The sequence below is a fragment of the Solanum pennellii genome, chromosome 1 (genome assembly GCF_001406875.1).
Source record: "Solanum pennellii chromosome 1, SPENNV200".
Lineage (NCBI taxonomy): Eukaryota > Viridiplantae > Streptophyta > Magnoliopsida > Solanales > Solanaceae > Solanum > Solanum pennellii.
The window spans coordinates 84,386,992-84,399,183 of NC_028637.1; the positions used below are offsets into that span (position 1 = coordinate 84,386,992).

The following is a 12,192-nucleotide window of genomic DNA, read 5'->3' on the forward strand; positions in this document are numbered from 1 at the left end:
CAAATGACTTGAATTAAAACACAATTATTCTCAAACAGTTTGACTATCAATTAGACTAATGAATTCTGGAATAACAGAATGTATCTTCTATCAACAACTCTCACAAAATCTGGTCCCACATCAACCACCGGTGTTTGTGTGTTAGTCTTATTTGTTTTCTGATGTGTTCAAATGAATTGAATTAAAACACAATTATTCTCAAACAGTTTGACTATCAATTAGACTAATGAATTTTGGAACCCTCACAAAATCTGGTTCCACATCAACCATTGGTGTTTAAAAGGAACAAATTATGAGTGATTCAATGATTCAATTAGAAAATAGCATAGTTAAAGTAGCTGAGAGGAAAAACACAACAAGTTTAGAATCTGTTTATGTATTTGACTATTTATTTATATAAGAGTGAGTTAATATGAATAGATTTTTTATTAGTTTATGAAAAATTAAATTATATACATTATATTTTGAGATCAAACACTCATTTATTTCTATTTCAATGCAATAGAAAAAAAATACATATATAAAGACTACAATAATGCTAAAAGATATTGTAAATCAATTAAAGAATATAATGTTTTTTTTAAAGTAGAATACAAGTGTTAAATTAAATATAGTTTCATGAGTGGGAAAATTTTCTAACTTTTTTAAAGTTATAATATGACAAAAATTTATTCGCATCGGGTTTTTACATCAACCCTATGCAAAATGCATTATTATTTAATTTAATGAAATAAAATGAACTATGAATTTAAACACCTATCATGCATGTATTAATTTGGTGTAAACCTTATAATATACTTAAAGTAATAAATAAGGATATATCGAATCTCTTTATTTTGCTCCTAATATTTATACTTAAAGTAATAAACAAGGATATATCGAATCTCTTTATTTTGCTCTTGATATTTATGTTCCTTAAATATGTAATATTAAAAAATAATTATGCACATCTCACATGTCATATTTTAAAATATGAAAAGGAAATAATTTAAGTTTTTTTTTTTTTGAGAACGATTGGTATGTGAGTTCGTTGGACTTGAATTTTTATTTTTAAGATGTTGTTACAGTTATTTTCTACACATATTTAAATTTAGTATTTGTTTGATGATATTATTTAATTATTAGAAAAATTTTAAAATTTTTAATAAATTAATATTTATGATTACATTTATCAACTAACCACGCAACGAATCGGGATACGTATAATAGTTTCTTGTTAATTAGTGGATGATTTTGCTATTTATTTGCTTAGAATGGCTTATGGACAATGTTTTAAAAAATTTATTTATTATATTTCTTCGATTAACAGTTTTTTGTTAATTAGTGGACGATTTGGTATTTAAAAAATTAAAATGGCGGACGGACAATTTTTTTTATTTTATTTAGTTTTTTCTACTTTTTGTAAGATATAAAGCAATATTATTTAAATAATAAAAGATAAAGTAAATCAATACTATTCTTTCAATAAAATATAATTAGAAAAATTTAGAGTTTAGAGATATAATTAAATTGGCAATATTTTTTCCCTTTTTAAGTTAATGTTAATATTAATTTATCTAAGTTTATTTTTCCCTTTTTAAAATTGTTATTCTTTTAATAAAAGATAATTAGAAAAATTTAGCATATGGATCTGTATTTTTTTGTTAGATGTATTTTCAAAAAGAAATATTGAATCTTTCGTTTACTAAAAAAATCAATTTTTTACTAATTTGTAAATGTATTTAAATAAAAACTAAATTTGTTTTTAGAAAAGTTGACATCTTTCACTATTTGTGTAAGGTGATGATAGGTGTCTATTTTTATTTTTTTTTATTTTTTTAATTTATAAATAGATAAAAGTTAATATATTTTAAATTCGGAGTAATTAGATTAGAAAATAAATTCCTTTGAAATACAATTATTTTTTAATATTTTAAAATCAAATATTAAGGAATCTAAAGATCTATATTTCTTAATTGCTGACTTGCTGTCATGTCTTTTTTATTTTAAAAAAATATATATATATTTCTTGTAAATTGTTTTTTTTAAATAATAAAATTTCAAATGTTTTTTTCTTCACGGAAATTACTTTTCACCCCAAACGCAGTAAACCGCTAAACTTTTTCTATAAACCGCTCAAATTTCTCCCGCTCTCATCCATGGCGAACCAACTTCTCCTCTGCACCATCTTAGTGTTCTTCATCTCTCATCAACTATCATTATCAGGTAATTCAAACTAACGCTTCTAATGTATATTAGTCAATACACAAAGAATTTGAAAACAATCCTTTGATTTTCTTTTGGCAGAAGAAGATTCGACAGTTCCTAGTTTTGCATTCAGTTGGGTGAACAACAATGATACATTTATGGCTGGATCTGTTGCAACCATAATCGTGAAAGTTATTGGAAATTTTGATCCTGCCCAACTCAAGCACCCTTTCAACCCCAACATTAGTGTCAATGATAAGATGGGAAACAGTTCTTACATTTCCGGTGTTTCGTCAAATTTTGGTGCTAATTTTGGGGATTGGAGGATTTCATTCATTCCCATTAGGACTGGGTTGTTCAATGTGTTGATTACTGATGATCACTTCAATGTTTTTGATTCTTCACTGCATTTTCATGTCACTCCAGGTTTTTTCATTTGCGAAATTTGATACGAATTCGAATTGGTTGGGTATAAAAATAAATTCTGTTCGTTTTGTACATGAAGGTAATATGTATCCATCTGCAAGCATTGTGTCATGGAAGAATGGAGTGAGTGAATTTTCAGCAGGAATGCTAGCTTCACTTGTGATTCTTCCTAAAGATGCATTTGGGAATAATATATCTTCTGCAACTGATCAAGGGCTCAACTCTTATAACTTTACATTCTCTGTATCTACTTTCAATGGTTCTGTTGCAACGATCCTTGATTTCACTAATAAAGGATGGGATACATCTGGTTATCTTGTTGCCGAGTTTATTGCAGCTACAGCTGGAACTCTTTTACTTAATATACACGGAGATAACCAAACATTGAGTGGCTCTCCACTAATCTTCATAGTAAATCCAGGTGATTCATGTAAGCATAAGGATGATAATAATTAATATTACTATGCTCACACATTTATAAAGTTGTAATCGATTTTCATTTGGTTTGACATAAAGAGATTTTCACTCTATCTTTTACAAACTTTTGGTGATACTTTTGTGGCCCTTGGTTATAGTGAATGTAGTCACCGATTCATAGGTTCATCTTGCAGGATTTCTGGTTGTTTCAAAATGTTTGCTGCAGTGGGAAGTTGACACAAAGTACTTTCAAATATTTTCTGTGGTAGAAGGTTTTATTCACCAGCACGATCAATATGGAAATCTTGTTCCAGGGTTGTATGAATTTGATGTTGAAGTTATTGAAAATGGAACAAACTTGATTATTCCTGTGACAGATATTCAATTCAGGCAGGTTGGCCTGGGTATCCAGTTGTTCTCCTTCAGCTTAATGGAACCAGGAGATTTCAAGCTTATGATATATCATAAAGAGCAGAATAATTCCATCTCAAATATGCCGTTTCATTTTACAGTGTATATAGGTACTTTAGCAACTATGTTTGCTGCCACTTACATTTCTCGGTTTCTTTCCTTTACGCTTATTATGCTTTTCTCATATCAACAAATTGCTCTAAAATTTTAGTTGTTGAGCGTGTTATTTTTGTTTCTGTTAGCTTAGGTATCTGAAAACTCCATGTATGGAGGTTGAGCCTTAGCTCAATTTACAGAGAAATGAGAAAGAAAGAAGAGTTGTATTGAATATGATCACTGATACCTATGTTGCTCGGACTCTTCAAAAATGTCAACGGGTGCATGTCGGATTTGCCGAAAGTAGTGTATTTTTGAAAAGTCTGAGACGGATGCGGCATCAAAGTGAAGAGTCCTTGCAACTAATACTGATACACTGAATCCGTACAACTCTGCCTTTATACTAGTCTAATAGTCCAAAGATACAAAATATCTAAAACTAACTTTGTAACTAACTCATGCCACCTCAGCATTCTTTAACTAACTACACTTATGACTTAACTAACTCAGCCATACAACTTATTAACTCTTTACACTAGTTAACAGTATCTATGGAGTTATGTCTTTAAGTTGCTTCTGTGCCACCTGATTAGCGCTCTAGCAGTTCATGTACGATTAGATTTTAGACTCAAAAGAGCTTCTCGCTGAAAAGAAATCATGTCGGGGGTTCCACTAGCAGGTAACCTTGTGAACAATCTCAAATTTGGGGAAGAATATTTCAGAAATGAGAAGTTCCCAATCTCTTCCAATTTACCAGATTGAACTTTAACTGCTTGTTAATGCAATAAGTAGCTTGCCCTGTTCTGATTATGTTCTGATACTTTATCATCTTGATATTCCTTCTGCGTATGAAGCTATGTATCAGAGTAGGTACATTTCCAGTATTTAGCTTCTGATCTATTATTTCAAATTTTTATAGGTTATTGTGATGGAATGAATAGTATTGTTAATGGGTCAGGTCTAAATGACTCTGTTGCTGGTGAAGCTGCAAGGTTCTCTGTCTTATTGAAGGATGCTTATCTATATCCTTCACTTGTTGAACTAGAAAGCCTGCAAGTAAAAGTAGTGAATGAATTTGATTCCTATCAACCACAAGCAAGCATACATCCAATGAAGATGGTCCATGGTATATAAATTAGAATTCATTTTTTGATAAACAGGATACACTTACGTTGATATTTTTTTGATAGATTGCCTCATTATAGTAGGAACTCCATGTGGTACAAATTTTAATTGCAGTGCACATAATGATGTGGAACTTGCTTTTACTCCTCTGGCTGAAACAAACCTTGATGTAAGGTTTTTTTGATAGTGTTCTTTATGTTAAGCTTTAGAATTGACGGAACTGATAGTTAATTTTTGGTTGCAGACGAAAAACATGAGATTTAGTGCCTTTGATGTTGATTATATACCACAGAGGAGTGGAATCTATGAAATTCGTGTATTTTGTGGAAATATTCCATTAAATGGTGGTCATCCATTCAGAAAGGCAGTAAGTGCAGGTACGTGTTTATGCTCTTAATATGTATTCGTATTCATGAAATATCTAATTTGTAGGAGTTAAACTAGGGAAAAAGTGCTTTTCTGCTGATATGAAGAGATGGTACTTATATCAGAACTTTTTTATTTGTCCTGAAATAGTCCTATTTTTACAGCTCGGGAATTATTTGAAAAAATCAACCAATAGTCGCAACACAATGTTTATCCAACCAAACATTTGTATACGTCATACATTAATTTGTCTAACTTTATTGAGGATGATGATGCATGGACCTTCTGATTCTCAAATTTCAATGATGTTTCATTGCTTTGGTGCAGGAAAAGTTAATACATCTCTTTCAGGACTTGTGAAACCCAGTCCAAAAGTATCAAAGCTGACAAAGAATGACATCACAGTACAACTCATGGATTCATATTCTAATCTAGTCCTCCTACAGCAGTCAAAGTTAAAGTTGGAGATTAGTTCAGTTAACAGCTCAGGTTCTTCAATATGGACTTTTAGTGATAATAAGGATGGCACATATAGTGGAAGCTACCTGGCAAAGGATGTTGGCTCCTATGAGTTGTGTGCCTCTTTTGATGGAATGCGTTTAATGCCATGCCCCTTTGGTGTAAATGTATACACTAGTGAGTTCTTTCCTTTTAAGCTAAAATGAAATTATTAGGCTTGTTATAATGTGGAGTTGCCACTTTAATCGTTCAACTACATGGTCATTGAAATTGGTAATTTCTTGCTTTTCATGACCTAACTTCATCTGACCCTAGTATTTCTTCTGTCCTTCAGGTGAGTATTTCCCTAGAGTACAGAATGATTCGGTCTGGGTCTGGGAGGATGATTCAATTGCTTTTGATGCTCTAGAGAATGACTATTTTGCTGGCCATAACATTACCATTGTTGAATTTTCAAAGGTAAGTGTACTTCCATCACACATGAATTGAAGATTATATACTTTTTGCTTTGTAACTAAAAGCTAGATGTACGAAGAAACTTCGTCGAATATTCTCCACTACGTATACCGTAGGTGTATAAAAATGTGTTCAGACATTTATTCTTACATATGTTATCAAGTAGTCTATCTACAGCTGATCAAGTTTTTTCCTAACACAGAGTTTAGATTGTGTGTTTATATTTTCCTTTCTTTTTTGGTTTTCTTTGTGAAAAGTTGCCTCGATATAATTTCTATGCACAGCCAGGTCGTGGTTCAATTCTTCAATATGGCCATCTCTTTAGATATACACCTTTCAAAGGATTCAACGGGAGGGATTCTTTCTCTTATACAATATGTGACGTGAATGGGAACATTGCCTCCGGTGGTGTGGATATATTTGTTCTAAGTATCCCTCCTCAGTTCGTTTCAGTTCCAAGTCAATTGCTGGCAACTGAAGATGTTATTAGTCCAAGATTCGGGTAAAGTTCTAGTTAAGATTTTGTGTTGCTTTGGTGTCTAAGAGTGTAATCTGGTCTGCTAACTGGATGCAGTGGTTTCTCTGGACTTGAGATTATCTATTCAGATTCAACTGAAAAAATCAGCATTACATTTAATGCACAATCTGGGATCGTCTTTCTGTCTCCTATGTTAATGCAATTTTGGCAGCCTGCCTGGAGTATTTCTTCTACGTTCAGAGAGGTTGGAAAGTCTTCTGAGTTAACTTTAACAGGTTGTGTAGAAGAAATCAATTTTGCAATACAGTCGCTGCAGTATTTTGGGTATGACTATTTGTACATAAATTCTCACCATTTATTTTTCTTCTAAATCTGTTCCTTCTTTGGAAGTTAGTAGGCTAGATATTATTTCCTTCTATAAGTGTGTCCATTTCACGATGGGAAGTCATCCTTGTGTACGTGTAGATTTTTCAAGGGGGTCTGAGGTATAGAATGTGTAGTAGGCTCTTAGCAGGAGATACTGAAAGAACAAGTAAAAGTCCAGAAGAATGATGGATGAGAATAAACATATTAGTTTAGCAATTAATAATTATGAGCATAATTAGATAGGAATATCATATTTTAGTAAAAAAATGAAGGTTTTTTCTTGATAGTGCTATATTCACAAAGCAACATGATATGTGAAAATAAAAGTATATAGTTGGGAATTTCTAATTTGGAAGTGTTTCTTTGAGATTAACTTTTGATAAACCAACAATTTAGAAGAAAATATTGTTGTGCTAGCATTTCATTGGTAATGAACCAGTTACCGATAAAGCTGCAATATTCTTGTTCTATCAACATTTAGGAACTGGTTGAGAATATATGGACTCTTGTATAACTTGGACAAAAGTTCTCTTCTAACAAAATTTCTTATATTCCAGACTAATTTAGATTCACATATTCTGATTACATGGCAATCTGCTTTCTCCTTCATCCTCTAGTGAGAAGTCTATGCAACGGAAGACAGATAATTCTTGACAATTATGAACAATTTTGTTGTATCAGCATATTTTACCTTTTCTTCTTCCTTTTCCTGTCACACAACATGAATAACTATCTTATTGCCTCTCCTTTCATTCATTCTAGTTGCTCTTCTTTGAAAACAATAAAATTATATTTAAACATTATAATAAGCCAGCGCGCCTGGACAGCCTTTCTTGCTAACATGAACATAGAAATCTATTAAATGCTGAGAATGACTAATAACTTTAGAGTAGGATTAAACATGTTATGTTAACTAGTCTCATGTGTTTCTTTGAATCAGAAATGAGAACTTCTACGGCACTGATACAATTCACGTCTCTACGATGAACACAAATGGGAAGAACAGTTTAGATATTCCTACATTCGTTGAACCTATCAATGATCCTCCATTGATCAACCTCCCTCCTTTCGTTATTATGGATCAAGGGAGTGAAGAAGTATCTATTTTTAGCAGAGTCAGGAACAAGTCTGCTGTTTTTGTTGGAGATCCAGATCTACTGCATTATCCTGGTATGGGTACTACTGTAATAGGAGATATTCCCAGCACCTTCTTAGGATTGTTAGTAGTTTGTAAAATAAATGGATAATGAAGGTTGAGAGTCCCGCTAAGTTTTGCTGTTGAGTTATAGGTAAGAATCAAGGATATCACCAAGTAATTTGCAATTTATTTAATTGAAATAGATAGCTGAACTTTATATTCTAGAAAAAACCCTGCTTTTCTGGTCAAAACATTCTATATCTGGTAGTGTGGTGCTCTGCTGAAAATGGTTTCTATTATGCAAGTCTCAGAGAAACCTCTGTCGTTTATAATTGCTGATGCTTTTGCAATAAGGGAGAGGGATATGATACTTTTACATCTGAACATAGTCGCATTCCTCCTTCAAATCTTACAGTTTTGATATTTAAGTTTATTTCAGGGAATGTGTCTCGTTTCTTGGTTATGTTCTCCATGGAAGTCAGCTCTGGCTTCCTTTCAACAAAGCTTCCTGCTAACCTCATTAGCACAACTGAATTAAAATCTAAAACAAGCTACCAGTGGCAGCCTCTTCAGACATTTGTAACCATCTCAGAACATTTCATGGTCAAAGCCAAAGGCATTAGATTTCGGGGTACACTAGAAGACTGCAACAGTGTCTTGGAGCAATTGCTATATCATGTGTGTTCTAGAGATTCTAAGCAACTGTTATCATTTTCGGCTGGTTCTTTCCCTTATATCTTCCTTTGCTATATTGTTGATGTATTGTTTCCTGATAATATGGTAGTATCGTTTACCTAGTCTGCAATAAGTGCATCAAGAACAAAGAATCTAATCAGATCTTATGCTTACTATCTGTTTTATAAGACAGCAGGTAATCAGTACAAGGTGGAAAGAATTAAGATTAGTTCTGATAATGATTTTATTGCCCTCTGAGATCACTTTTGGTTTCCTGCGGCACTCTTTCAAATGTAGCCACATATGCTGTTCCTGGAACCTCCCCTCCAAACTAGTCTAATGAACTAAAGAACCAAAACAAAAACCAAGAAACAGTATTGGTAGATGTGATAAACAATAATAATGAGCGATATGGTTTCTTTCACTTCACTCTCTTCTTTCATATTTTTCTGTTGGTTTTCCAGTTCATTCGTTTTTTTCTTCCACTATGCCAATGAACTACCGAGAATCAGTAGGTTAGCTAATGGTATATGTACCACTACTTGAGAAGTGGCACAGGGAGTGTCAAAGGCAGTGTCACGAGACATCATGAGTGATCTAAGATAGTCAGTTATGGTTTTCTGCAATGCAGCCTCTATAAGCACATTTTTCCCTTTTCTCCTTTTCTATGACTTCTTTTATGGCTAGTTAAGGACTCTGTGAACAATAATAGAGGCTTAGATGATATTTGTATTTATATTGTATGACATATACTGAAAATCCTTGGAGATGTTAGAGTTAAATTTGCAAATGGATATGTTATCACTTCTACATTGTACTGGAGAATTGCGGACTCATTCTTTGTCATATATGTTGCTATCTATCATGTTCCCTTTTCATGTTCCGATCTGCATAACTACATGAGTTGCTTTGCAGGGTAATGAACATCGTGCTAATCTTATTGTGACGGTGAATGATATGGGGAACTATGGGTGCTACCCAGGCTGCACCGATTTGATGTCAATGCCTCATTTTGTTGAGGTTGAAGTTAGTCTCATGAGAGAAAAACCTCTGAGTTCATTATTTGCACATGGTAAGTTATGCATCAGATAGGTGCAACATTTGTCATTATGAAGCTTTTCCTTTGCATTTTTTTCCTCAACTTTGTGGTGCATGCCTACCACAGGTGCCACTTTTAAATTCTTACCTTACCTAATGCCAAACTCCATTTCACCCGCCAAATACTTCAGCTTTTTGGTTCCACATGTGTTACTTTTTTTTTGTTTTGATGACAAGGGAAACCCGCAGCAGCTACCCTTTGGGTGCGCAAAGGGTAAAACCACCTCTCCTATGCAATAGCTCGCAAACCACATAGGAGAGATAACCCGCACTAGGCAAACCTGGTGCGACGAGCTCGATCCAGAAGGCAAACCCCTTGCTTTCGCTGTCAAGGGGTTTCGAACTTGAGACCTCCAACATGGAAGTCCCAAGCTCAAACCACTGGCCCACCCCGAAGGGTCCCAAATGTGTTACTTTAGGTAAAGCCATAACTGAAAATGGTGCTTTCTTCTACCTCCCACAGATCTCAGGTAAGATTTTGAAATGTTAAACTACACAGTTACAGGTCTCTGATGAGACTGTCAAAAAAATTTTTTCATTTATCTTGATTGGTTCATACAAAACGCAATTAATGGAAATGGAGATGCATGGTAACTTTATGAAGTCACATTAATTCTATGAGAAATAGCCTAAATTTCTAGCAAATTATGCAATGTTTCTAACTTTTTATCTGAAATTTCATTTGGTATAAGTGAAGCATTGACAACTTATCAATTTATTATGGTATTAATTATCAGGATGATAATAATAAGTGCATCTGATTTGCAGTTTTTGGATCAGCAATTATTGTTGAATTCATTCTGGTGCTTTCTTTTGGTGTTATACTTCTATTCTTCATTTGCAAATGTGCATTTGTTCTCATTAATGAGAAAAGGAGGCAGGCCTCACAAGATTTTGAGCTCTCCAATGTCCAGAATTCCCAAGAAGGAACTGTAAGTACGCGATTAAATCAAGAACTGTTGTTCTCCACAAGCCAGCATTTTATCTTCTCCTTGCATCCGCGTTGATGTTTTTCCTCAATGTGACACATCTATTATTCTTTTGTTGCATTCCATACTTGATTGGTAGTAATCGAATAAGATCTTGTATAATATGTTTTTTCTTTTGTGTACTGTACAGTTAACCAAGGATTTATCTGATAAGATGACTCAAGTCAGAGGATGCTGTTCAAATTTCTTCATGTCTAATCTCCAGCTCTCCAAATTCCATCTGCGGTAAGTTTATAGTTATAAAATGGCTCTAGTTTGACTTTTTTTTGAAAGCTGGAATCAAAAGTCATTCTTTACTAGGGAAAGATGCACCATTTTGTAAGCTTTAGAAAGTTTGGAATCTTGTGATTCGTAAACAAGTTTAACACTGTACTAAAGCTGAGGGTTGTGATGGTGTGAATGGAAGCTTATGAAGATTAAGAATATTTTAAATTTTGGTTAGGAGGATTATAGAGGATACAATACATACAGTGTTAAGTGTTTTTGAGGATGAGCATACTGTGTTAAATCTGTAAAATGTACTACCAGCAGAGAGTTGTTTCTCAGTAAAAGCAAACTAGTTAGTCGCAGTTCAAACATGCAAAAAGTCTTATTCAACTGTATTCTCTTGCACTAAAAATGAAGTCGTTGGTCTTATGAGGTTCGGTTCTACATGGTGAAAACAAAAACTACATATTTCAGGTCATGCCTACAGCTTGGAGTTGGAGGATTTCCTAAAGCCACCAATACTACTTCAAGTGATCAGCTTGAAATGACTTCTCCTTCTGGGCAAAGTGCTGCAACTTCTGAAAATGATGAGCAACTGGGAGAGCCTCCCTCAAGTTTATTAAGATGATCAACTTCTTTTTCATAATCTGCTTGTGGACATTGAACTAGATTATTATATTACCTATAGCCAGCACTTGTCAATACTAATGTTGCAGGAAGTGAAGCTAGTTATTTGTATAGTCCGTTGGGGGGAACTTTTTGCATATTTAGTTTGGCTTTTATTTTTACATCATGGATTTCGGATTGGATATGCACTTTAGTTGTACAATTTTTTGAATATCCGAATTTTTTGTCTTATATTCAGCTTTACTTATAGTATGTTTGTCCAATGCTAGTAAGTATAATTTTACCCATTATAGTACTTGATCTAATTTGGAATTATGCGGCATGGGCAGCAAGGTAGCCTTTAATCTTTGTTGGTAGTAGAAAGTTCTATATTTGAAGAAGCAAAATATTAGGTGAATAGAAGTTAATTGTTATAATCTCTTTTAGAGATGATGTTCAAAAGTCAAAATTAAAAGTTCACAATATCCAAATTTTAAGTAAAAGAAAATATCTTATCAAATTCTAGTTTATTTAAATTGAATTTAGATTGTAATTTCTTCAATCTAGAAACTGAAATCTTTGCATCCAATCCAAACACTTTCTGATTGAAACAATTGTTCGTGTTTCCTATTATATGTAATTTTATGTAGGTTCTTGCTAATGATTTTCTTTAAAAAAAAAAAAAGTGGGGG

The 12,192-nt window shown here is 33.1% G+C and overlaps 1 protein-coding gene across 4 annotated transcripts; it reads left to right on the plus strand.

Annotated features, from left to right (window-relative positions):
- Positions 1–2,122: 2,122 nt before the first annotated feature.
- Positions 2,123–11,752, plus strand: LOC107015974 (protein GAMETE EXPRESSED 2). Of its 4 annotated transcripts, none has more exons than XM_027918930.1 (17): positions 2,123–2,205; positions 2,290–2,613; positions 2,693–3,034; positions 3,225–3,551; positions 4,457–4,663; positions 4,743–4,831; positions 4,907–5,039; positions 5,356–5,664; positions 5,822–5,946; positions 6,228–6,445; positions 6,518–6,745; positions 7,728–7,957; positions 8,365–8,603; positions 9,516–9,672; positions 10,467–10,630; positions 10,818–10,912; positions 11,369–11,752. In XM_027918930.1, the coding sequence occupies exons 1-17, from the start codon at positions 2,139–2,141 to the stop codon at positions 11,520–11,522; spliced, it is 3,408 nt and encodes a 1,135-aa protein (XP_027774731.1). In that variant the 5' UTR covers positions 2,123–2,138; the 3' UTR covers positions 11,523–11,752. The 4 variants fall into 4 exon arrangements, with proteins under 4 accessions (XP_027774731.1, XP_027774726.1, XP_027774733.1 ...); XM_027918925.1 differs by having other exon boundaries at positions 2,125–2,205; positions 2,287–2,613; XM_027918932.1 differs by having other exon boundaries at positions 2,125–2,205; positions 2,287–2,613; positions 4,746–4,831.
- The last annotated feature ends 440 nt before the right edge of the window (positions 11,753–12,192 follow it).